This window comes from Elephas maximus, chromosome 6, assembly GCF_024166365.1.
Source record: "Elephas maximus indicus isolate mEleMax1 chromosome 6, mEleMax1 primary haplotype, whole genome shotgun sequence".
Classification (NCBI taxonomy): Eukaryota; Metazoa; Chordata; class Mammalia; order Proboscidea; family Elephantidae; genus Elephas; species Elephas maximus.
Window position 1 is genome coordinate 140159060 of NC_064824.1, and position 27823 is coordinate 140186882.

At 43.2% G+C, this 27823-nt stretch overlaps 1 protein-coding gene across 1 annotated transcript in view; it reads left to right on the top strand.

Annotated features, from left to right (window-relative positions):
* The first annotated feature begins 428 nt into the window (after nt 1-428).
* The window catches only part of SCLY (selenocysteine lyase), a 45131-nt gene continuing 17736 nt past the window's right edge, over nt 429-27823 (top strand). Inside the window, exons 1-4 of the mRNA XM_049888551.1 lie at nt 429-524; nt 4175-4287; nt 13691-13791; nt 21822-21996. Coding sequence (XP_049744508.1) covers nt 460-524; nt 4175-4287; nt 13691-13791; nt 21822-21996 — 454 coding nt within the window. The 5' untranslated portion in view covers nt 429-459. The remainder of the gene's footprint in view (nt 525-4174; nt 4288-13690; nt 13792-21821; nt 21997-27823) is intronic.

Genomic DNA, 27823 nt, shown 5'->3' on the forward strand with positions numbered 1-27823 from the left:
TCGGCTACACCACCGATTGTTGGCTCGCTGCCCTTGGGGCGCTCCACTTGCACAGCGACGAGCCTAGGGCCCTCGCAACGCGCTCCGGAGGCAGGAGCCATAGGGAGGAAGAATAGGCTCAGGGAATCCGGTGGACTCACCGGGAGGCTAAGCCAGAGCTCTGTCGCGCTCCTGCCAGCGACTCCCGCGGGCGCCCCGGCTCCGCCCCTCCGTGGCGCGCCCGGAGGCCCCCTGCCAGCCCAGTCACCTGACCTCGCGCAGCCAATCGGCAGGCGCCGGGGGCCCCGCCTCCCTGCGGACCATCCCCCTGGCCTGCGGGAGCGCGAGGATTGGCCAGGCCTGCGCAGCTCAGCCAATCCGAACTGCCCGGATCTCACGGCCCTGCCTCCTGCGCGCCTGCCGCTCGGCGGCCTTTGGCCGGGGCGGACGGGCCCCTTAGAGCAACGCGGGCGGGCGGGGATGGCGGCAGCAGCGGCGCCAAGGAGGGACACGCGGGGGCTCGGAGAGGAGAACCTGCCGGAGAGGTGCGCAGTGAGGGCAGGGGGCTGTGGTCGCCCTCGGGGCCCGCAGGCTGACGGCCGGGGAGGCCGAATCAGGGTGCTGGCCGCAGCCTGGGAGGACTCCCCGAGGGCTGCTGAATCTTGGGTGACAGCCTGCAAGGACTGGAGACAGCATGGCAGGAAGCTCTGCAGCGGCCCAGAGGCCACAATGAGCCTGCCGGGTCCAGGGCAGCCGGGAGGGCTGACCCCTGCGGCCGGAGGGAATGGGGCTTGGTGGGGATGCTGCCAGAGAGGTAACCCGCTCGGAGAGCAGGGCGCCCCAGGAAGGACTGAGAGGTGTATGCCAAGGGTGACGGCTCCATTGGGGGTTTGAGCGGGTAGTGATGTAACTTAATTCTATTTTAAGGGAACCCTTCTGTCCGCTTTGTGGAAAGTAGGGTCGGGGTGGGTGTTGGAAAGGGGGAGGAAGCGGGGGAACCAGTTGGTTATTTTTTGTAATAATCCAGGAGGGAGTGGTAGCTTGGACTCTCGTGGTGGCAATGGAGGTGGGGAGAAGGGGGACCCCACAGATCTGTCGAAGCAGTGGATGTAGGGGGAATGAGTATTATTAAGCATGTTTCCCAGGCTACTGGCCTGAGCAACTGAGAAATGGGGTGACCAGTAAGGAGAGGGGGACGGCAGGAGACATTTCTAGTCCATGCTGCTTCTTAAACCTCCAGGAACCATCTCCCCTGGGACAGGACAGGGTGTGCAATTTTGGGTTTATGAGTTTAGGTTTCTTCAACTTAAGAAAAGGCCTCTACCCAGTCCTAGAATATCTATCAGGTGTGTGCTTGCGTGTGTGTGTGTGTGTGTGTGTATGTGTGTGTGTGTGTGCACGTGCTTGCGTGTGTGTGTGTGTGTGTGTGTGTTTAGAATTTGGGTCCAGCCCTAAGTCAGACCATTTCTCATTGGGTATTCTACTTTGGTTGGAACAGAAAGAAAGAGAGCTGGGAAAACATCCCCTAGAGGACTGAGTGGAGAAGGGGTTCCAGTGCTTTTTTTCTTATTTATTTTTGGTAGGAAACTAATAAAGTTTAGTTTTCCCATCCAATATTGGTAACACTTTATGGATATACCAAATAACGGAGCAAAATTATAGGTAAAATACTCATCTGTAATTCAAGCCATAAATTAGCTCAACAATTCAACAGACTGAGAAGCTTTCATTATCCAGCAAACACTAGCTAGTCGGAGGTAGTCTGGGGTACTTAGTTATAGGAAATGTGAGCAGACGTAAGTGCACATGCAAAGTCACAGCAGGACTAGGAGATAATACCAGAGTGGCAAAGGATGGCTAGTCAGACTTTCCAGAATCTTGTCCCTATTGGTTGATTTTGAACATCTTACAGAAAAGATGCAAACCCTGGTGGCTTAGTGGTTAAGAGCTACTGCTGCTAAGCAAAAGGCCAGCAGTTCAAATCCACCAGGTGCTCCTTGGAAACTCTATGGGGCAGTTCTACTCTACCTTTAGGGTCGCTATGAGCCAGAATCGACTCGATAGCAATGGGTTTGGTTTGGGTTTATAGAAAAGATGCTTTAAAATGAACATATATTTGACCATGCTGCATGATTTAAAAAAAAAAAAATCAACTGTGCCTTAACAGCCATGGTTAATACTAGTATTAGAATTTCTATGCGATTGGTCCAAATACCATTGTTGATTTAAAAATCAAGTAATATAGTTAATAGCATCAGGCAGGATTACCTACTATATACATACAGCGTTATAGCTTCTGAAGTTTTGGTATTAGTAAAAAGATATGCAGATAAATTTTACTGAGGGCTCTTTCAGGGAATTCGTATACTCTGTGACATTCAGTTTGTCGTCTGATAAACTGAACCCCTTTTACTTCGGAGCCCTGGTGACACAGTGGTTAAGAGCTTGGCTGCTAACTGTTCTAGTGTAAAAACATCACAAAGTTTAGTAAAGCAAAAGAAAATTCTATTCGGCATATATTCAAAAAGGCAAAGTGAAGAAACAGACAAGCATGCTGCCACAGCCCTGTCTGCCCAAGTCTAAGGGAATATTATGGAATAGGCAAGAATGGCAAGTGAACAAGTATGCTCTCCACAGTCCTGTCTGCCCAAGTCCGAATCATCGGTATATATTAACATCACAAAAGGCTAAAATCGCTGAAAGCTTCACCTTTTCACAGATTGGCTAGAAACTGTGATCCTACACTTTGAATTGTCTTTCTTAACCATCTTTAGTGCAGGATTCAGTAAGGACAGTCAGGAGTGTCTCTGTTGGTCCAACAAATCTCACTATTTACTAAATGCTAATAGGAAAAGACAAGAGTGGAAAGTATGTGGGTCTTTTGTGCTGTGTTTTATTAGTTTACGTGAAAGATTCCCTAAAAGATGTTTTCCAAGATTGTCCGAGCTATTGTCTTTATACCTCAGGGCCCAGTTGATGTGTCCTTGTGAGTCCAGCTCCAGCTAGGTCACATTCTAGGACAGGGAAAAATGGTTCCAATATTATCTCCTAAATCATCACCAAAGGGTCTGCAGTTCGAATCCACTAGCTCCTCCTTGGAAACCCTATGGGGCAGTTCTACTCTGTCATATAGGGTTGCTTTGAGTTGGGGTCAACTCAATGGAATGGGTTTTTTGGTTTTACTATCTGCCAGTCATTGTTATCAGTGTGGGGGAGGCAATGGTGTACAGAACTGATAAAGCCCCATGTGTGCATGGAGCATGCACTGGGTTACATTCTCTTGAGGTAGACAATAAACAAGGAGCAAATCTAGCCTGCCAGGTGATGATGTGTGGTATGAAAAAACAGAGAGGAGGAGGCTGAATGACTGCAAATTTAAATAGAGCCCTGGGGATGGTCTTCCAGGGTCAAGGAGCAAAGATCTAAAGAAGTAGGGTGAGGACTATCCAAGGGAACACCAAGGGCAAAGCCTGCCACTCAGAAGGCTGGGGTGTGGGACCAAAGTGAGGGATGGGAGGGTGGGGAGACTGGGCACCCAAACTGCCTAGAGCCTCACAGGTCTTTGCAGAGAGAGGGACTGGGAAAACTTGTAGAAGCTAAAAAGCAAACAGAGAGCCCTAGAGAATGTGTGGCCCTGGCCAGCAATCTGTCCTTTATAGCAGTCAGGTCTGTGTCTCAGGTCCAACAGATCATTAATCCTAACAGACAATAATTTTAAAAATCAGGTGGACAGTCCAAGGAGCCCTGATGGTACAACGTTTAAGCAATCAGCTCTAACCAAAAGGTTGGCAGTTCGAACTCACTCTGGTGGCTTCCCTGGAGAAAGACCTGGCTATCTGTTTCCATAAAGATTATAGCCTATGAAACCCTATGGGGCAGTTCTACCCTGTCACTTGGGGTGGCTGTGAGTTGGAATTGAGAGTCAGCAACTAACAACATTAACAACAGAAGGACAGTCCTCTATCAGTTATAAAGGAAGCTGGAAAATATGAGAATACAAGAAAGTGTGTATCTGTTTCCAAGGGTAGGGAGGATTTGGAGATTGCTCATTGAGCAATGCAGAGCAGCGCCTGGCCTGGGCAGTATTTGCTCCCCTCCCCCCCCCGCCTCTGTTTAACGTGATAGACCAATTACAGCTATGTTTCTCAAATTCCACCTCCTTTTCATTAACACATCTTTGTTTTCTTTCCCTAAGAAAAGTTTATATGGACTACAATGCAACCACTCCCCTGGAGCCAGAGGTTATCCAGGCTGTGACGGAGGCCATGTGGGAAGCCTGGGGGAATCCCAGCAGTTCTTACCCAGCAGGTAATTCTAGATGAAGCCCACAGGCACAGGGTTGCACTTGAAGGGAGAGGCTGGGAGGCAGTGGGCCCTTTAGAGAAACTGCACGTCCATGTGATTATTTTGTTTGAATAGGTTTTTTGTTGATGTGAGATCTTGAGCTGCAATTTTTGGTAGTTTTTTCCTGAGAAGTCCAATTTTGTAAGCTGAGCCTTGCTTATACTACTATCTTTAACCGATATAAACACAGGCCCTCTTGTCTCCCTTTCCCAGATGAAAGAGGTTCTTGTGAAGAGTTACTTTATAATAACAATACCTGTTGAAGCCCTTTCCTGGATTGATCCTAATCGATCCTTATAAAATTTGCAAAATATATCTCAAATCATCATCATCAAGATCACATATAATCCTGGCTTTTTTTTTTTTTTTAATAAAATCTGTTTTTAAATTCTTTGTCTTTAGCTATAAATATACCTGTTTCTAATTTATTCTTGTTATAAATAGAAACATAATATTTAATGTTAGTGTTTGATATTTATTTGAGCATTAAATTGGAGGTTTTAAAACATATTTTGCTTAATTCAGTGCAGTCATGTGTCGCTTAACATCCGTAATACATTCTGTGAAATAGGATGTTATGTGATTTGGACGTTGTGTGAACACTATAGTACAGGGAGTCCCTGAGCTACAAACGTCCAACTTACAGACAACTCATACTAAACAACCGACTGACATAAAACAACAGACAAACACATCGCTGATGACTTGATTCCAACTAATTGCGACCCTATAGGACAGAGTAGAACTGCCCTATAGGGTTTCCAAGGAACAACTGGTGGATTCGAACTGCCAATCTTTTGGTTAGCATCCGTAGCTCTTAACCACTGCGCCATAAAGCCTATTTTTTTTAAAAACTTGAGTTAAATACAATGGCTCGTGATAATGAATACATGCACTACTTTGTGACGCTCATAAAAGCATTGTGCTGTGTATGCATAGAAAGGTAAAATATATACTACGACAAACATTTGACAAATGCTAAATAAGAACTGTATACACCTGTTCCAACTTACTTACAAATTCAAGTTAAGACAGACTTAGGAATGGCTCCAGTTCATAAACCAGAGACTGCGTATATATACTTAGCAAAGCTATATGGAACCACAGAGGTATACGCGGTCGGACGTCGCCCGAACGGACGTTATACGGCGTATGACTGTAGTTTTATGGGAGAGTTAAATTAGGTTTCTCAGAAGGTTTCTTATTAGTGTTTATTAGGGGTAGGCAAGATAAATTATCTTAACTGTGGATTATAACTAATTACAATGACATGCCAACAGAAAACCGCCAAGCCCTAGGATTTAATAATACCTATGTACAAAAAAAAAAAGAAAAAAAAATTTTTTTTTTTATGTACTGCTTTATAATTTTTTTTTTTTTTTTACTGTGCATTAGGTGAAAGTTTATAGAGCAAATTAGATTCCCATTCGATAGTTTGTACATAAAGTGTTTTATGGCCTTGGTTTCATTCCCCAAAATGTGTCAGCACTCTCCCCATTTCCGCCCTGGCTTTCTTGTTTCCTTTTGTCTGGATTTTCTACCCCTTCCTGCCTTCTCATCTTTGCTTTTGGGCAAATATTGCCCTTTTGATCTTGTATAATTGATTTTTCCAAGGAGCACGTTCCTCTTGAGTGTTATTGTTTATTTTATGGGTTTGTCTATTATTGGTTGGAAGGTGGTCTCTGGGAATGGCTTCAGTTCCAGGTCAGAAGAGTATCTTAGGGCCATAGTCTTGGGGGTTCCTCCAGTATCTGTCAGATCAGTGAGTCTGGTCTTTTCTGTGAATTTGATTTTTTGTTCTACATCTTTCTCCTGCTCTGTCCAGGACCGTCTGTTGTGATCCCAGTCAGAGCTGTTGGTAGTGGTATCCTGGCACCATCTAGTTCTGATCTCAGGGTCTTGTAGGCTGTGGCTTATGTGGTCCACTAGTCCTTTGGACAAATTGCTCCCTTGAGTCTTTGATTTTCTTCACTCTCCTTTGTTCCAGACAGGAAGAAACTGATAGCTGTATCTTAGATGGTTACTCACAAGTTTTTAAGACCCCAGATGCCACTCACCAAAGCTTTACAGTTTTTAAAGTGCTTTCATATCCATTTGCTCATTAAAATTTCACAGCGACTTGATAACTAAAAGCCTTTTCAAAATCAGCTACTAGTCATTAATTTATTTGTTGGTTTATTTGGCACATGTATTCTGACTAATCTACTCGACATTGCCTAGCGTCTAATCTCTTCACCAGTAAAACTGAACTTTCTGATGTGTCGAACTTGAGAATATGGAGAACAATTGAATGCTGGTCGAAGGCATTCTGTCATGAAGGAGTTTGTGACTGTGACTGTCAGGGAGAAATGTTTTTGACCCGAAGCCTGTCAGTGGCTTTTAGGTTATCTGATGGCCTTTGTTTCCACAAATTAGGAACCATAACTTAAAAAATACATGGCAAATCACTCTTCATACTCAGGTAGAGATGTAAAAAAAAAAAAAAAAAAAGAAAATCATCTTTATGATAAAAACCCAAACTCATTGCCCTCAAGTTGATTTCAACTTATAGCAGCCCTATAGGACATAGTAGAACTTCCCCATAGGGTTTCTAAGGAGCAGCTGGTGGATTCGAACTGCCAACCTTTTTGTTATCAGCTGAACACTTAACCACTGCACCACCCGGGCTCCTAGAATGGTTTAATTACTTTCACGATATTATGAGTTAAAGTCCTTGGGGGAAATTTGTTTTAAGGATAATGTTAAAGATGTGGGGAGATTTTGGATAACTGAGATACTGATCACAGTCTTGCTCATAAGAGAAAAGCAAAGAAGCCAAAAGGAAAAAAAAAGAAAAACGAGAAATAACCTCAATGTTCTTCAGAAGAGGACTTACTTATCACCTAAAGTATGACAAAGCCCTATGGTGGCATTTGGGGCCCTGTTAAAGTGATGGTGTGGACTAAATCCACCACAGAGAAGGATAGTGTCAGCATCTGGCTCAAGTGGGTAGGCATGTTATAAAACAGGATACGTGATATGGTTTGATTTTCTTCCCCCTCATCCACAAAAAAAAGTTTTACATGAGAAAGCATGGAAAATGTATTATTTTGTTTTGCATGAGAGACAGAAATCCCAAAATAACAGTGGCCTAAACAGCTTGAACTTTATTTCTCTCACAGCCCAGGCCCATGGGGCAGCTCCACCCTTATCAAGGCCTCTGGCTCCTTCTATCTGAGTGGTCTTCCCTCCTCAGCAGCTTCCCCCCTGGGGTCAAGATGGCTGCTCCAGCTCAAGCCATCATGTCAGTGTTCCAGCTTGTGGGAAGGAGAGAAAGAAGAGGCAAACCACCTGCCTCGGTCCTTCAGGGATAGTCGTGCCAGTTGCACACACCATTCTGGTTTATAACCCACGTTCGGTCATGCGGCCTCATGTAACTGCAATGGAAGTTGGAAACAAACAAACAAACAAAAAAACACCATTGCAATCAAGTCAATTCCAACTCGTAGTGACCCTATAGGACAGAGTAGAACTGCCCCACAGGGTTTCCAAGGAGCGGCTGGTGGATTTGAACTGCTGACCTTTTTGGTTAGTAGCCATGCTCCTAACCACTGCACCACCAGGGCTCTGGGGGTTGAGAAAGGTGGTCTTAATTCTGGGCAGCTGTGCACCAGCTGAAAGTGGGGTCCTGTCACCACGGCAGAAAGAGAAGATGGGCAGTGAGGATGGTTGGCAGCCCTGGTACAGATGGACACATGCCAAATACACTCACAACTGTTATCTTTAGTAGGGGGTCTGTGGGAGGCTTTGAGTGTTTTTGTTTTCTGGTTTTCTAAAGTCAGATTCAATCTGGTGTTCCTTGTTTATGTTCCTCTCTCCTGTTCTTACACTGGAATGATAACAAGCTTTTTTTTTTTTTTTAATAATTTATTTTTGTTGTTGAGAATATACACAAGAGAAAATAAAACCAATTCAACAGTTGCTACATATACAATTCAGTGACATTGATTACGTTCTTCAAGTTGTACAACCATTCTCACCCTCCTTTTCTGAACTGGTCCTCCTCCATTAACATAAACTCACTGCCCTGTAAGTTTCCTATCTAATCTTTCAGTTGCTGTTGTCAATTTGATCACAGATAGATAATTCTTAAAAGAGCACACTGCTCAAGGCAGGCATTCTTTACTAATTGAGCTAAACTATTTTTGGTTTAAAGAAGACTTCAGGGGATATTTTCGGTTTAAGGTTTAAAGATTATCTCAGGATAGTAGTTTCAAGGGTTCATCTAGCCTCGATGGGTCCAGAAAGTCTTGGATTCCATGAGAATTTGAAATTCTGTGCTGCGTTTTCTCCCATTGACCGGGATTCTTCTATAGAATCTTTGATCGAAACATTCAGTAATGGTGGCCAGGCACCATCTAGTTCTTCTGGTCTCGTGGCAAAGGAGGCATTTGTTCACGGAGGCGATTAGCTACACTTTCCATTCCATCCTATTCCTGACTCTCCTTCTTCCACAAGTGTATGTTTTAATATAATGTGCTCTGGCTTCTCCATCTTCGTCATTTGTGAAGGCTTTTCCAAACGAGTGCCCGTTGATTGTGGAAGGGGACTGGGAGGATGTGATGACTTAGGTCTGGGCAGTGAGTGAGTGCCACCACATTTTCCTGTGAGTCACAGTCTTGTTATTAGCATGAGCCCGTGAGGGAGACAGGGCAGGCTCTGGGGCATCTGCTCTCAGAGCAGTAAAGCAGCACACCCAGTGTCCCCTGGCCAATGCCTGGATGGACCCAACTCCTTTCCCACCATAACAGTGCTTCTTACTGCAGCCTGCTTATTCCCCAGTGTCTGTGCCAATAGCATCTTCTGATGGTCTCAAAGCCAGCACTGGCTCCAGGATGGACTGTCCTTGTAACTTAATGAAACATGGACCCTTATTTCCAAGGACTCAAGTCCTGCTTAGATAAAAAGAAAAACCAATTGCCATCAAGTCAATTCTGACTCATAGTAACCTTATAGGACAGAATAGAACCACCCTATAGGGTTTCCAAGGAATGACTCATAGTGACCCTACAGGACAGAGTAGAACTGCCCTATAGTTTCCAAGAAGCACCTGGTGGATTTGAACTGCTGACCTTTTGGTTAGCAGCCATAGCCCTTAACCACTATGCCACCAGGGTTTCCAACCCTTAAAATCAGACTTCTGAGTATGTTTCCAATTATTCATTCATTCCTTCAACATTCTTAACCTGCACTTGGTATGAACCAGGCACAGCACTAAATTATTACCATGCTTGCGGAGTATATGTGTCTATGTGTGTGTGATAAGAATGAAGTATGGCTGCCAAACATATATATCATGGGTTTGTTTTTTTTTAAACCCTTCCTATTTTGAAATGTGTGACATCTGCAGAAAACTTGAAAGAATAGTATAATGAGCACTTATGTTTCCTGTACCTGGATTCACCAGTTGTTAACACTGTGCCCCATTTTTTTCTGATTCATTTTGAAAGTACGTTGTGAATAGCATGATACTTCACCCCAAAATACTTCAGTGTCTCCTAAGAACAAGAACGTTCTCCTGAATAACCATGTCTTTGGTTCCTGAAAGATGTTGTTGTGTGCTGTAGAGTCGATTCTAACTCATGGTGACCCTATAAGACAGAGTAGGACTATCTCATATGGTTTCCTGGGCTGTAATCTTTACAGGAGCAGATCACTAGGTAGGTCTTTTCTCCCGCAGAGCAGCTGGGTACGTTCAGTTTTTAGGGCACTTAACCAACCACCATGGCTTGTTTCCTAAAAGATAGCCCTTGGAATCCCCCGACATTTGAAGTGCTTTTATTATATTCAACCTCTGAACAGCACCTGAGAAGGTGTACAAATGAGTGGGGGCTACACAGACCCCACCCTATCAGCTAACCTCTGGAAGGGTGGGAGCCATAATTCAGTCATGCCTATTTAATGCTTCAGCCGGTCATGACTATGCAATGAGGCCAGTAAAAGGCTTTGAACACTGAATTACAGGGGCTTCCTGGGTTGGCAAGAGCTTGTGCTTTCAGTAGGATGGCTTGAAGACAGAAGAAGGCTCAGTCTTGGCCCCCTTCCAGAACTTCTGTTGTGTGTTTCTTGGTTTTATCCTTTGTGGTTATAGTAAATGGGTAACTGTAAGCCTAGATATGCTCTGTGAGTTCTGTGAGCCATTCCAAGGAATTAACTAAACCCACAGGGGAATGAGAGCTGGCAGGGGCTGACATGTGCCTGTGGGCAGTGTGAAGGACAGACCCCTAACTTGTGTGCTCTGATTTAGCTCAGGTGGCTGGCATTAGAGAAGGGCTGTACGGGCAGGTGAACTGAAGGACAGTCCTTCTACCTGTGTGTTCTGACCTGGCTCAGGGTGGCTAGGTCAGAGAAGGGTCCTAACTCGTGAGCTCCAATCTAGCTCTGGGTGGCTAGAGGTTTGAGAAAGTGCTGCTCAGGCAGCTGGTGAGAGGAAAGAGATATGGAAAGGTGAGGACTGGGTCCATTTCCAGGGATCCACTAATCCTGACCATGCAGTTAGCAATAATAGCAGGATTTGCCCACTGTGCCCCTTAGTGCAAACCACAATACCAATTCCCACCTGGGAATTTAACACTGACCCAATAACAGTATCTAATTTTACAGCCCATATCTGGATTTCCCCAATATTGCATTTTTATTTCGAATGGTATTAGATCCTTTTTGAAAATATGAATGATAAGTAAATGAAGGAAACCCTGGTGGCATAGTGGTTAAGAGCTCGGCTGCTAACCAAAAGGTCGGCAGACCAAATCCACCAGGTGCTCCTTGGAAACCCTATGGGGCAGCTCTATTCTGTCCTTTAGGGTCACTGAGTCGGAATCAACTTGATGGCAATGGGTTTTCTGGGTTTTAAGTAAATGAAAAGAGCAACCAAAAAATTGTTTTTGGTTTTTTTTACTGCATCTCCAGGTGGACATGGTTCTGAGTATGAGTGCTTGATAGCTGCTCAACACGCATCTCTGCCTGGGGATTTATTGGTCCATGTCCCTGCATCGGTGTGGAGAATGAGGACTGTAGTAAAGAAAGGAGGGCCATAACCCTGCTTCACAGCCTGAGTGAGGTGTAATCAACGTACAATAAACTGTATAAAGTGTGCAATTCGATAACTTTGGACATATGTATGTACCCCTGAAACCATCCCTACAATCTAGGTAGTAAACATTTCCATCACTCCCAAAAGGTGCCCCTTTGTAATTCCTGCCCCTGCCAGCCCCCAGGCAAGCGTGGTGGGCTTTCTGTCACCATGGATTAGTGTGCATTTTCTGGGTTCTTATAAAAAAAAAAAGTTTTTTTTTTTATTTTTTATACCAAGGGGTCATGCAGCACACACTCTTTTCCCCTGGCTTCTTTCACAACCTAACTATTTTGTTTCATCTACATTGTTGGATGTTTCAACAGTTCGTCCTTTGTATTGCTGAGTAGAATACCATTGAAGCCCATGGGTGTTGCAAACGGTTAATACACTCAGCTGCTAATTGAAAGGTTAAAATTTGAGTCCACCCACAGGCACTTCAGAAGAAAGGCCTTGTAACCTATTTCCAAAAAATCAGCCACTGGACACCCTGTGGAGCACAGTTCTACTCTGACACACACGGGGTTGTCGGGAGTTAGAAGCGACTGGACGGCAGTTGGTTTGGGGCCTGACATCCCAGTGCACTCAGGGCACCACAGCTTGTTGATGTGTTTATCTGTTGGTGACATTGGAGCTATTGCCAGTTTTTGACTGTTACAAATAATACTGCTATGAACATTCAGGTGTAAGTCTTTGGATGGACTGCTTTTTCTTCTCTTGGGTACATAGTATTTATCATAAATACCTAGGAGTGGAATGGCTGGCTCAGGTGGTAGGCGCACATTTCACTTTTTAAGAAACCGCCAAACTCTCTCCAAAACCATTATACTATTTTCCATTTCTGCCAGCAGAATGTGAATGTTCCAGTTCCTCCACATCCTTACCACCTCTTGGAATGGTCGGTCTTTTCATTTCAGTTATCCTGATGTAGAATGCTAGTGAGGTGGTTCTGTGGGGCCTCACTTACAAAGGCCTCCAAGACTTGTTGACAGATGGAAAAAGGAAGTTATTGCAAAACAGTATGTACTTGATAAAACCTATTTTTGAAAGGAGAAAGAAAACCCTATGAAATGTTTGTATGAAGGTGTATGTCTCTAAGTACACTGGAAAAAGTTAGGAAGGCTACACACCAAACTGGCATCCGTGATGGGCGGAGAGGGGAAAATGGAGCAGGAAGGAGCCCCTGCTGTGAAATCAGCCCAGTGGCTTCTCAGAGGGGAGGAAGGATGGACGTGCGTCTGGTGGACAAGTTTTAAGCGACATCCCAAGTGGAGCTAATTGCATGTGCCTTAATTTTTTAATTTACTGACAGCTTATTACAGTACTTTTAATGTATCGCTAATTAAAATGACTAGGTTGACCTAAGCACCTGCACTACCTACAATTAAAATCTATACAGAAGCCTTAAGGCTGTGAGTATTATTCTTCGTATGTATTTCTGTTTCATCCTTTTACATTTTATATGTTTTATAATATACATAATATTATTAATATATATATAGAGAGAGAACTATGGGGTACCTGCTCCATTTCTTTTTACAATTCAGGCTTTTTGGCCAAAACAGTTTGGAGACTACTGGTCTATAGACTATTTAAGTAAGAATGGTCACCGGCATTGTTGGAATTCCCAACCCAGGCTCTTTCCTTTCTCTGCCACATGAAGTCCCCTGTGTTCTCTGCCAGCCGGTGAAGCGGGGTAGTAACTGGGAGGCATAGCCCCATTCCCTGTTTGAAAGCAAATGTATCCCTGAGACAGTAACCCAGCATGGCCTGCAGTATGAGGTTAGGCATTGGACTTTGTGTTGAGGAGTCATGAGTTCTGTTTTTGCTTATTTTTGTTGTCTTGCAGTGTGCTCTTAAGCAAATTATTCCGTCTTTCATTCTCCTGTCTTGATGAATGGGAAGTGAGGCAGATGGCCACAGCTTCCCCTCTCCTCTAGCATCTGCTAAGGAGAAAATCATGTCGTAAGGAATCTAAGGTTCCCAGGAATCTTCGCATATTTAATATCTGTTTGTGGCTCTCACTAAGCTACTTAAATCTTGGTAGTTTCCACTGACTGCTGATATCTTACTGCTGCCCATTCACCAAGTTGTTTCGAGGTTGTAGCACAGTGTTGTGTTCATGTGAGCAGGACGCGTTTCTTCTTAGAATTGCCTGTTGCTGTCTTTCACTTCTTTGTGTCTGGTCATTCTTTAAACATGTGCTGACTGGGGTTGGGATAGCCATGCTAATAAATCTCCTTTTCGTCCCTCAAGGTAGAAAGGCCAAGGAGATTATAAATGCTGCTCGGGAAAGTCTTGCGAAGATGATAGGTGGAAAGCCATCAGACATAATCTTCACTTCTGGCGGCACAGAGGTAATATTTCTAGACAGAGACTTGGGTTTGTTTAGCCAGAAGTTATAATAAAAGATAGAGTATGATTTTGCTTTTTTTTTTTTTTTGAAGAAACAGTAATGCTTGGCCTTGTTATTTTGAAAATTTTCTTGATATATTTAGCCACCATTTATCCTGTAAGTAAATTCTGGGTGGCTGATAGAGCATTTGTAATAAGATGTGTGAATTATCTTGCTTTGTATTGTTATTCTAATAAAGAGAGTTTTCCCTTCATGTCTGTCCTGCAATCATTCCTTTGAATCCCTGCTAAGGAAGTTTGCCTTGTTAAAGGTTTGACCCATTCAAAGTTACTTACCTTTTAAATGGGTAGAAAATTCTTGAAGACAGGCAGTGGGCACCATAGCCTCTGCTCATTTAGTATAACACCAACTGTCTCCTTCTCTCGCTGGAAAGGAAGGCAAAACGCTCATCCACATGGCAGTTTCTGTCCACATAGACAACCCAAAAGAATCTGCAACTGGATTCTTAGAATTAATAAGAAAACATAGCAGAGTTATTGGGTACAAAAATCCATTGTGTCTTTATATGCCAGCAACAAACAGGTATTTACCAGAGTATCAAAAAATATCCACTACTTAGGACATAAATCTAATAAAATTAAAAATGTATAAGACCCTTACCAGGAAAGCTAGAAGTACTACTGAGAGATTTTAAAGATCTAGAAAATGGAGACATGTACCCTGTTTATGGACTAGAGGACTCAATATTATGAATATGTACGTTCTTTCCAAATTGATCTGTAGATTCAGTGCAACACCTATCAAAATTCTGACACTTTTCATGTAGAATCTCACAAACTGATTTCTATGGATATACAATAGCCAAGAATAGCCAAGGCTTCTTAAAGATTAAGAACACAGTGAGAGGGCTTTTATAAAGTGCTACTAATGAAGGCAGGGTGGTTTCAGTACAAGGATGGACAATAGACGAGAAACAGAGCCATTTTTCTGTGGACACTTGTCATGTGACAATGGTGACCATATGTCCAGTATACATCTGTTATCCTGGTGTAACTATGATAGTACCCTCTTTACTCTCAAACTCTTCTGAGTTGGACGAGGGACTATAAGATCATCACATATGATTGAGGTGGCACAACAGAGTAGGGAGAAAGAATGTTCAATGAATGGTCCTGAGACAACTGAACAGTCATAAAGGAAAAAGGAAACTGGACTTCTACTTCACACCCTACAGAAAAAAATATCTCCAGGTGGAATAAAGATCTAAATGTGAAAGGTAAAATTTATAAAGCTTTTAGGAGATAATATAAGTTAGCTTCTTCATGATGCTTAAGAGTGATGAATTTCTTAACTAAACTGCAGAATACATTAACCATAAAGGAAAAAATTGATAAATTCTATAACAACAACAAAACTAAGCACCAAACTTTGGTTTATTAAAGGACACTATGAAGAAGATAAAAAGACAAGCTAGAGAGTGGGAGAAGGTATTTCTATACATAACTGACCAAGGACTAGCAACCTCAACATAAAGGAAGTCCTGCAAGTCATTAACAGGCAGATGACCCAATAGAAAAATGGGTGAGTAACTTGAATGGGCACTTCACAAAAGACAAACTCAAATGGTTTCAACATATGAAAAGATTCTTGGCCTGGTAAGTAATCAGAGTAAGCTACAATGAACCACCTCTACACACCCATCAGAATGGTAAAAAGGAAGAAGTCCAAGGATACCAGTATTGGCAAGGATATCGAGCACTAGCCACCCACAGGTAGTGCTGGTGGGGGTGTACATTGAAAAACCATTTGGAAAACAGGTTGGCGGTATCTAGCGATCTTGAAGACGTTGTTAGGTGCTGTCCAGTCAGTTCCGACTCATTGTGAACCTCTGCACAACAGAATGAAACACTGCTGGGTCCTGTGCCATCCTCACAATAGTTGCTGTGCTTGAGCCCCTTGTTGCAGCCACTGTGTCAGTCCATCTCGTTGAGGGTCTTCTTCTTTTTCACTGACCCTCTACGTTACCAAGCATGATATCCTTCTCTAAGGACTGATCCCTCTTGATAACATGTCCAAAGTATGTGAGATAACATGTCCAAGTATGTCTTGCCATCCTTGCTTCTAAAGAGCATTCTGGTTGTACTTCCTCCAAGACAGATTTGTTCATTCTTTCGGCAGTCCCTCATGGTATATTCAATATTCTTTGCCAGCACCACAATTCAAAGGCATCAATTGGTCTGCCTTATTCATCGTCCAGCTTTCACATGCATATGAGGTGATTGCAAACACCATGGCTTGGGTCAGGCACACCTTAGGCCTCAAACTGACATCTTTGCTTTTCAACACTTTAAAAGAGGTCTTTTGCAGCCTATTTGCCCAATGCAACGCATCGTTTGATTTCTTGACTGCTGCTTCCATGGGTGTTGATTGAGGATCCAAGAAAAATGAAGTCCTTGATAACCTCAATCTTTTCTCTGTTTATCATGATGTTGCTTATTGGTCCAGTTGGGAGAAAATTTTATTGTTTTCTTTATGTTGAGGTGTAATCCATACTGAAGGCTGTGGTCTTTGATCTTCATCAGTAAGTGGTTCAAGTCCTCTTCACTTTCAGCAAGCACAGTTGTGTCATCTGCATAACACAGGTTGTTAGTCTTCCTCCGATCCTGATGCCCCGTTCTTCTTCATATAGTCCAACTTCTCAGATTATTTGCTCATCATGCAGATTGAATAGGTATGGTGAAAGGATACAACCCTGACACGAACCTTTCCTGACTTTAAGCCACGCAGTATCCCTTGTTCTGTTCCAACGACTGCCTCTTGATCCATGTACAGATTCCTCATGAGTACAGTTAAGTGTTCTGGAATTCCCATTCTCTGCAATGTTATCCATAATTTATTTTGGTCCACACAGTTGAATGCCTTAGCATAGTCAATAAAAAAACAGGTAGAAATCTTTCAGTATTCTCCGATTTCTGTCAGGATCCATCTGACATCAGCAATGATATCCCTGGCTCCACATCTTCTCTAAATCCAGCCTGAATTTCTGGTAGTCCCCTGTCGATATACCACTGCAGCTGCTATTGCATGATCTTCAGCAAAATTTTGCTTGTGTATGATATTAATGATATTGTTTGATGATTTCCTCATTCAGTTCGATTGCCTTTCTTGGGAATAGGCATAAATATGGATCTCTTCCAGTCAGTTGGTCAGGTAACTGTCTTCCAAATTTCTTCGCATAAACTAGTGAGCACCTCCAGCGGTGCATCTGTTTGTTGGAACATCTCAGTTGGCATTCCATCAATTCCTGGAGCCTTGTTTTTTGCCAATGCCTTCAGAGCAGCTTGGACTTCTTCCTTCAGTACCATCAGTTCCTCATCTTATGTTACCTCCTGAAATGGTTGAACATTGACCAATTCTTTTTGGTAGAGGGACTCTGTGCATTCTTTCCATCTTCTTTTGATGCTTCCTGTGTCATTTAATATTTTCCCTGTAGAATCCTTCAGTATTGCAACTCAAGGCTTGAATTTTTTCTTCAGTTTTTTCAGCTTGAGAAATGCTGAGTGTGTATTTCTCTTTTGGTTTTCTATCTCCAGGTCTTTGCACATGTCATAATAATACTTTACTTTGTCTTCTCGAGCCGCCCTTTGAAGTCTTTTTTTCAGCTCTTTTAGTTCATCATTTTTAGCTACTCGACATTCAAGAGCAAGTTTCAGAGTCTCCTCTGACATCCGTCTTGGTCTTCTCTTTCTTTTCTGTCTTTTCAGTGACCTCTTGCTTTCTTCATGTCCGATGTCCTTAATGTCATTCCACAACTCATCTGGTCTTCAGTCATCCGTGTTCAACACATCAAGTCTATTTTTGAGATGGTCTCTAAATTCAGGTGGGATATACTCAAGGTTGTACTTTGGCTCTTGTGGACTTGTTCTAATTTTCTTCAGTTTCAGTTTGAACTTACATATGAGTAATTGATGTTCTGATCTGCAGTCAGCCCCTGAGCTTGTTCTGACTAAGGATATTGAGCTCTTCCATCGTCTTGAAGACATGCATACCCTACAAGCCAGCAATTCACCTCATTAGGTACATATCCTGGAAACATAAGGCACACCTGCATCAGGGTATGAACACAAGAGTGTTCATAGTAGCATTGTTCACAATATCCCAAAATGGGGACGACCCAAACATCCTCAGAACTGGAATAGGTAAACATTAACCTGTTGTGGCATAGTCACACAGTGGCCTGGATGAGTCTTACCATGTTGAGTCAAAGAGGTCATTCAAAGAGCACCTTAGGTTACAGAGTGGAGCCTCTGCAGCTTGGCCAAACTTTGGTAACCTGCCAGGCCCTTGTGCCTGTGACTCACCACCCCAGGGCCCCGCCCCCTTTGGCTCTCAAGGGACAGCCCCCTCGACCCCAGCTGCCCAGTGGGGCCCTCATGGTCTCAGTCTGGAGCCTGGGAGGGTGAGATCTACTGGATGTCACTGAGGAGTGCTGCCATCTCGAGGTTTCTTGGGAACCGCGCTATTAGTGTGGAGCTGTGGGCCTTGGCTTCAGCAACTCCCTGGAAGGGTCAGGATGAGCGTGGTTGCAGTGGAGGGCCTAGGACATGTTCACAGTTGTCTGGCTCATCTGTTACACTGCTGTCCACTGTGACCTATGGTGTGCACCCCCCATATGCTCCCTGTCCTGTCCAAAGGACCCCTTGGACTACACGGGCTCTCCGAGCAAAGGAGCCTAGATGACTTCTGTCTCCTGGACTGAGAGCCAGTGCACTGGGCGTCAGAGTTTTCTACCAGGGTGTGATCTGAGGCTTGTCAAGAGCCATCGCCTTTTAGAGAAGCCAATCAAAATTGTCCATCTTTTCACCTTTGTTTAACTTGGTGCATCTCAGCTCCAGTGAAGCACTGCCTGGTCTTCCTCAGTTCTCCCCAGGTGCACAGTTCAATGTCCACGGTGTGTCAAGCATTTTGAGCACAGGATGGTGGTTCCCAAGTGGCTCATAGCATTGCTCATCTGGGTGACTCATAGCAAGGAGTGACTCAGGATAGCACACTGAGTGACCCAGCATGGTGCAACTGAGTGACCCAGCACAGTGCAACTGAGTGATCCAGCATGGCACAACTGAGTGACCCAGCACGGCACAACTGAGTGACCCAGCAAGGCACAACTGAATGACCCAGCACAGTACAACTGAGTGACCCAGCACAGCACAACTGAGTGACCCAGCACAGTACAACTGAGTGACCCAGCACGGCACAACTGAGTGACCCAGCACAGCACGACTGAGTGACCCAGCACAGTACAACTGAGTGACCCAGCACGGCACGACTGAATGACCCAGCACAGTACAACTGAGTGACCCAGCACAGCATGAGTGAGTGACCCAGCACAGCACAAGTGAGTGACCCAGCACAGCACGAGTGAGTGACCCAGCACAGCACGACTGAGTGACCCAGCACAGCATGAGTGAGTGACCCAGCACAGCACAAGCAGCATCTAGAAGAGCCCACACTGTAGAATGTTTTCAGGTGCCTGAATAGATCAAATCATTGACTGAGAAAAAAATACATTTAGTTCAACTCAATTCATATAAAGGTCAAAAATAAGCAAAACATCCAATACTGTTTAGGGATGTTTCCATAGAAAGTGAAAGTACATTAAAAAGAAAAAGCAAGGAAATGATGCCATGAATGTCAGAAGAGCTGCGGCACCTGAACTGGGGTGTTAGCAGAGAGTACGGAACACACCATGATCTGCCAGAAGAAGGGACAAACTGGCTTTAGAAGAGATACAACCAGAATGCTCCTTAGAAACGAGGACGGCGAGACTTTGGTTCACTTACTTTAGTCATCAGGAAAGACCAATCACTAGAAAAGGACATCATGTTTGGTAAAGCAGAGGGTCAGCGAAAACGAAGGGAACCCTCAGCGAGACGGACGGACGCAGTAGCCACAGCAATGGCTCAGCTCTACCAGTGATGGTGAAGACGGTGCAGAGCCGGGCAACGTTTCCTTCTGTTAAACATCAGGTCACCGTGAGACTAGCTGAGCCCACAGCAACTAAAAACGACAAAGTCAGCTCTGGGGGGGGACCTGAAGGATGGTACTGCAGCGTGGGCGGTGTCCTCAGGTGACAGCTGCCTTATGTGACAGCTCCCCCCAACTTATGACAGAGCTCCATTCCCACGACACCTTCTAAGCCAGTTCCGACATAAGTTGAATACCTCATTTTTCTTTTTTTAGTTTTCATTCAGGCAGTCCCCGACTTACGACTCATTAGAGTTACGACAAGCTGCACTTATGACCGTCTGCTTTGTTTTCTGGGTTTTCTTTTTTACATCTTATCGTTAGTAATATGTATGCATGTATTAAAACATATCTGTAAGTTTGTATGTTTCCCAACTCCCAAAGACGAAGATCAGATTTGTGAAGATATTGATAATAAAAGGTAAGAATACAGGCAGTCCTCAACTTAGGATAGGATTCCGTCCCAACTCCATCCTAAGTCAGTTCTGACATAAGTTGGGTAACTCATTTTTGTTTTTAGTTTTCATGATTATGGACTACCTGTATTACTGCCTTTTATTATCAGTATCTTTATAAACCTGATCTTTATTTGTCTTTGGGAGTTGGAAACATTACATTTAAACTGACAGATATATTTTAATACACATATACAATTACTAACGATCAGATGTGCGCACACACATGTACACACACACACATGAAAAGCAGAGAATTGTGAGTTCAGTTTGTCCTAACTCATATATGTCGTAAGTCAGGGACTACCTGTATTAACTGTTATTCGTTTTCATTAAGCCATGTGTTTATATTTTACACACTGTTCTGTATATGTGTTATATTTACTAAGAAGAAAAAAGTTAAAAAAAAAAAGACTTCTCCCACCCAACTTCCAGTCATCCACTTCCCCCTTCATAGTTTTTTTTATGATTACCTGTCCAGAAATAGTCTATGCATTAAAACCATTGAGCTGATTGTGTTCCGTGGCAACCCCATGTGTGTCAGAGTAGAATTGCAGTCCACAGGGTTTTCAATGACTGATTTTTGGGACACAGATCACCAGGCCTTTCTTCTGAGGTACATCTGGGTAGACTTAAACCTCCAACCTTTCGGTTGGCAGCCAAGTACTAACTGTTCTTAACTGTTTGAACCACCCGGGGACTCCAAATGCGAAAAAGTATGTAGACTTATATATTCTTTTCTCCTTCCCTTTTTGCCTTCTCAAAGATATTTTTGCCTAGATAAGCAAATACACATTTTGTCATTTTTATACTAACTGTAAAAAAAAAAAAAAAATTTTTTTTTGTAGGATACTGTTGACAATGCTTGCTTCCTTTTTTTATCTAACAAGTATATCTGTGATCTTTCAATATCAGCACAGCAGGAGTTTCCTCAGTATTTCTGACCTCTGCTCGGCGTTTCCCTGAACAGAGATTGTGTGATTTATCAAGTCTCCCTGCTGCTAGACATCTAAAGGACTTTACAGTGCTTTGCCAGTACAAACAGGGCTGCCATGAATAAATCTCCTTTGTGCAGATAGATAAAGTCTTAGAAACGGAGTTGCTGAGTCAAGAGCTTGTTCATTTGTAGTTTAATTGACTCAATGCAACAGGTTTGTTTTTTTGTTGTTGTTGCTATCATTGTTTTTTGTTTTTTGGCGGATAGACCAAGTGACCCCAACAGAGTTTGTGCTGATTTATACTCCCACCAGCAGAGGGCGCCTGAGGGAAAATATTCTTTTTTGACAGATTTATAAAATTTAAAAACGCATAATGCTGCTAGCAAGCAAACAGGCATAATTGACTAGAAGTGAATTCAGAAGTTTTTGAAAGCTTGAAACCTTCAAATCTTTGTCCTTTATCCTTTCCAAAGGCGAAGCGCAGGGGCTTGGATCTGACTTTTTTTTTCTTTTCTCATGTCGGCCACAAAAGAAAACACAAACAAGACAGACTGTTGTTCTAACCCCTCCCCGGGACGGTTTTGGCAAACACTTTTTCTGCTCTATCTCTGCAGTCAAATAATTTAGTGATCCACTCTGTGGTGCAGCATTTCCACAAAAACCAGGCCGCAAAAGAGGACGGGGTGCAGCCCCTGGGCGACGAGGCCCAGCCCCACTTCATCACCTGCACCGTGGAGCACGACTCCATCCGCCTGCCCCTGGAACACCTGCAGGCCAAGGGCACAGCCGGTGAGTGACCCCAGACCACCGTCTGTCCCTGCACCCCCCCCCCGCCCCCCGCCCAGGGCTCACTAACACTGTGTGGAGACCTGCCCATAGGGCTTGTGACTAATTCACCCCAGCTGTTCTCTCCAGGTGCAGAGGTCACCTGCGTTACCCAGGAGGTCGGTGGATGCCACCACAGTCCCTTTTGGAAACACTTGATCAGTGTGCAGACTAGTCATTTGTATAAGTGAATCATACTTCAAACTCTTGTGTGTAATAAATACATAACCTTTAAATACCTGATTCTGACTCAGACCCACCCTCAAGGACAGAGTAGACCTACCCCATAGGACTTCTAAGGAGCGCCTGATGCATTCCAACTGCCAACCTTTCAGTTAGCAGCTGAGCCCTTAACCACTGTGCCACCAGAGCCCCTTTGGTACAATGCTAAAGGAGCCCTGGTGTCACAGTGGTCAAGCAGTTAAATGCTCAGATGCTAAGTGAAAGGTCCAGTCCATGGGAGAAAAGACCTGGCGGCCTGCTCCTGGAAAGATTGTTGCTGTAAAGATTGATTCACAACCAGGGAATCTGAGGGGTGAGTCGCGCTTGGCCAGCATGGCGGTGCCCTATTGACGTCGGACAACGTGAACTTGGCTTTCTTTCACTTTTCCTGGGACACCAAGTCTCCAGTCTCAAGAGGGAATAACGTGTTCACAGGTTGTAGACTATGAGCTTTGAAAACATAAGGTTTTTTGTGTTTGTTTGTTTACCCCAAAAGATACAAGATCAATGCTCTCTTTAAATAAGAAAGTGACTTTCTACTCAACCTTGGCTTCTTATCTAACCTGCCTGGAAACCGAAGATGAGTAAGAAGAAAGTATTTTATCTTCAAGATAAAGGGGCCGTAACCCGACTGTGTGGTTGGACTACAACGCCCTTTTGTCAATTTTCCTGCTAGACTCCTGGGAAGTTTTTTCTCTTTATGACCTTGCCAGCAGATGAAAATACCAGACAAGGAGTTAGACCTCAAGGTTAAAATTTTCACCAGTTTAACCTTTTAAAACAGTCAGGTCTAATTTTCTTTACTTGTGTAAGTTGTTGCTGTTATTTGCCATTAAGGTAATTCCAACTCCTTTAAATTGTAGTTCCTTTTAGTCCATGGTTTGTTTGTCTGTGTGTGTTTCACTCATACAGGGAAGAGCAACTTAGTGTATGTTTTAGTTACCTAATACTGCCATAACAGAAATACCACAAGTGCGTGGCTTTAACAGAGAGAAATGCGTTATCTCACAGTCCAGGAGGCTAGAAGTCCCAATTCAGGGTGCTAACTCCAGGGAAGGCTTTCTCTCTCTGCCAGCTCTGGGGGAAGGCCCTTGTCATCAATCTTCCCCTGGTCAGGGACCCCAGGTCCAAAGGATGCGCTGTGTTCGGGGTGCTTCTTTCTTGGTGGTAGGAGGTCCCCATGTCTCCCTGCTCACATCTCAAAAGAGACTGATTTAAGACACAACCTAATCTTATAGATTGAGTCCTGCCTCATTAACATAACTGCCTCTAATCCTGCCTCATTAATATCACAGAGGTAGGATTTACAACACAGGAAAATCACATCAGATGACAAAATGGTGGACAATCACCCAATACTGGGAATCGTGGCCTAGCCAAGTTGACACACATTTTTGGGGGACACAATCCAATTCATAACAGTGTACATAGTTATTAATTGCTGTGTACTTAACTTTTTAAAAAATTAAGTTATTTTTAAAAATAGAGATGTATGTGATGGAAAGAATTAAAAATAACTGAAAGGTATAAAGGTTCCTCCCCCGCCGCCCCCAGTCCTCCTCCTCCGATAGCACCTCTTATGTTTTGCCTTTATTTGTTCTTGTGGTTGTCATCATGATCTTACATAGTTCCGATTTAATACTAAATAACTTAGAACTCCACGTCTTGATTCCGCAGCTCGGCCATGTGTTTGTTGACTCCCATTATGACAGGTGAGGAGGTGGACTGTCTCAAGGCGACCTCGCATCCTCCCGCCCCACCCTACAGCTCCTAGAAGGTTTTGTTTCTGTATCAGCTTGATTTATAATTCGCAGGCCACACCCCATGATCACCCATTTAAAGTTTACAGTTCAGTGTTTTTCAGGATTTTCACAGAGGTTTGTCCATCACCACAGTCAATTCTATAACTTTTGTCACCCCGAAAAGAAACCTCTTTCCCACCACCATTAACTCCCCATTTCCTCCAACCCCTCGCCCTCCCCCCAGCCTTAGGCAACCTACTCCCCATGGCTATAGATTTACCTGTTCTGGACGTTTTCTGTAAGTGGAAACGTATGCAGTGGTCTTTTGTGACCGTCTTCTTTCACTCAGCATCGTGTTCTCAACGTTCACCCATGTTGTTGGATGCATCGGTACCTCATTCCTTCTTACTGATGAGTAACAGTCCATTGTAAGTATGTGCCACATTGTATTTATCCAGTCACCAACTGATGGGCATCTGAGTTCTTTCCATTTTGGGGCAGTTGTGAATAATGCTGCTATAGACATCTGTGTACAAGTTTCTATGTGGACATATGTTTTCACTTCTCTTGGATACATTTCTCTTAGGCAGGTGGGGAGGAGCCTAGTGGGCAGACGGAGAGGATCCTGGTTGATAGTTGGGGAGGAGCCTGGTCAACAGGTGGGGAAGAGCCTGGTGGGGATGTGGGAGGAGCCTGGTTGGCAGGTGGGAGGAGTGGAATTGCTGGGTCACATGAAACTCTATGTTTAACTGTAGTCTTTGTTTTCCAAATGACTGCACCAATTTACATTCCCACCAGCAGGGTACGAAGGTTCCAGTTTCTCCGCATCCTCACCAACATGTTAGTACCTGTCTTTTTGGTTCTAGCCATCTTAGTGGGTGCAAAGTGGTACTTTATTGTGGCTTTGATTTGCATTTCCCTGATGGCTAATGATTTCGAACATCTTTTCATGTGCTTATTGGCCATGTAAGTCCCTGGGTGGCACAAACGGTTTGCTCTTGACTACTAACATAAGATAAGGAGCCCTGATGGTGCAACAGTTAAGCACGTGGCCGCTAAACTGAAATGTTGGCGGTTCAGACCCAGTCAGTGGTGCCACAGAACAAAGACGTATCGATCTGCTTCAGTAAAGATTACAGCTAAAAAAACCCTATCGAGCAGTTGTACTCTGTAACTCAAGGGGTCTACCCTGTAACACATAAGTTGGAACTGACTGGACGGCAACGAGTCTGGTTTTTTTTTGGTTTGGTTATTGGCCATTTGTGTATCTTCTTTGGAGAAATGTCTATTCAAATCCTTTGCCCATTTTTTAATTGGACCATTTGTCTTTTTATTATTGAGTTGTAAGAGTCCTTATGTATTCTAGGTAAAAGTCGCTTATCAGATATATGACTTGCAAATATTTTTCTCCCATTCTGTGTGTTATCTTTTTACTTTCTTGATGGTATCCTTTGAAACACAAAAGGTTTTAATTTTTTCCCAAATTTTATTATTTTGTGGTTGTTGAGAATACACAGAGCAAAACATACACCAGTCCAATAATTTCTACAATTTAGTGGCATTGATTACATTCTTCATTCTCACCCTCCTTTTTTCAGTTGTTTCTCCCTCTTTAACATAAGCTCACTGACCCCCAAGGTTCCGACCTAATCTGTCAAGTTCCTGTTATCGATTTGATCCCATACAGATAGTTCTAAAAGAACACAATGCATCAAGGCAGACTTTTTAGTAGTTAAGCTAAACTATTGTTCAGTTTTAAGAAGACTTCAGGGGTTATTTTTGGTTAAAGGTTTAAAAAGTATGTCCGGGCGATAGTTTCAGGGGTTCATTCACCCTCCATGGCTCCAGGAAAGTTTTTAATTTTGAAGAAGTTCAATTTCTTTTTTTTTTTTTTTTTTTTTGTCATATGTGCTTTTGGTGTCATATTGAAGAAGGCTTTGCCCAACCCAAGGTCATGGAGACTTACCACCTGTATTTTCTTCTAAGAGTTTTATACTTTTAGCTCTTACACTTTAGATCTGTGATCCAATTTGAGTTAATTTTTATGGATAGTGTAAGATACAGGTCCAAATTCGTTCTTTTGTATGTGGATAACCAGTTGTCCCAGAATCACTGGATGAAGACTCTTCTTTCCCATTGAATTGCCTTGGAACCCTTGTCAAAAATCAACTGATCATAAATTTGAAAGTTTATATCTGGGCTTTCAGTTCTGTTTATTTGGTCTATATGCCTTATGCCAGTACCACAGTCTTGATTACTATGCCTTTGTAGTAAGTTTTGAAATCAGGAATTTGTGAGTCTTCCAAATTTGTTCTGCTTTTTCAAGATTGTTTTGACTCTTCTGGGTCCCTTGCATCTCATTAGGAATTTTAGAATCAGCTTGTCAGTGTCTGCAAAAAAAAGCCAGCTGACAGCTTGATGGAGATTATGTTGAATTTATAAGTCACTTTGGGGAGTGCTGCTATCTTATCAATATTAAATCTTGCAGTTCATGAACATGGGATGTCTTTCTATTTATTTAAGGCTTCTTTAATTTCTTCCAGCAATTTTTAGTTTTCAGAGTAGAAGCTTTGTATTTTTGTTGTTCGATTCATTCCTAAGTATTTTATTCTTTCAGTGCTCTTGTAAGCAGGATAGTTTTTATAGTTTCACTTTTGGATTGTTCATCGCTTCTGTATAGAAATACAGTTAATTTTCGTGTATTAACCTTGTACCCTGCAACCTTGCTGAACTCATTTATTAGTTCTAAAAGTTTTTTAGTAGATTCCTTAGGATTTTCTTTATACAAGATCCTGTGATTTGCAAATAGTGATAGTCTTACTCTTCATTTCCAATCTGGGAACCCCGGTGGTGCAGTGGTTAAGAGCTACAGTTGCTAACCAAAAGGTCAACAATTTGAATCCACCAGTCGCTCCTTGAAAACCCTATGGGGCAGTTCACGGCCCCTATGAATCAGAATTGACTCGATGGCAACAGGTTTGTTTTGGTTTGGGTTTGGGTTTTCCAATCTGAATGCCTTTAATTCTTGCCTAATTGTCCTGGCTAGAACCTCCAGTATACTGTTAACTAGAAGCAGTAAGAGTGGACGTCCTTGTCTTGTTTCTGATCTTAGGGGGAAAGCCTTTAATCTTTTACCATTAAGTAATCATACTTAATCATAGCTGTGGGTTTTCATAAATGCCCTTATGAAGTTGAAGAAGTTTCCTTCTCTTCCTGGTTCGTTGACTCGTTTTATCATGAGGGGTTGTTGGATTTAGTCAAATGCTTTTTCAGTGCCTCTTACGATGATTGGGAGCCCTGGTGGCACAGTGGTTAAGAACTTGGCTGCTAACCAAAAGGTGAGCCGTTCAAGTCCACCAGCCGCTCCTTGGAAACCCTATGGGGCAGTTCTACACTGTCCTGTAGGATTACTATGAGTCGGAATCTACTCGATGGCAATGGGTTTTGTTTTTTTTTTTTGGTATTATCATGATCACGTGGTTTTCATCCTTTATTCTATTGATTTGGTATATTACATTAATTGATTTTTGGATGGTAAACCAGCTGCTTTGGAGCCCTAGTGGCACAGCGGTTAAGAGCTAGAGCTGCTAACCAAAAGATCGGCAGCTCAAATCCTCCAGCTGCTCCTCGGAAACCCTATGGGGCAGTTGTACTCTGTTTTTTAGTGCTGCTGAGTCGGAATCAACTTGACAGCAACGGGTTGCATTCCTGGGGTAAATATCCCTTGGTCGTGGTGTGTAATTCTTTTCATGTTTCTAGATTTGGTTTGCTGGTGTTTTGTTGAGGATTTTTTTATGTTTATATTCATAAGGGATAAGGGTCTGTAG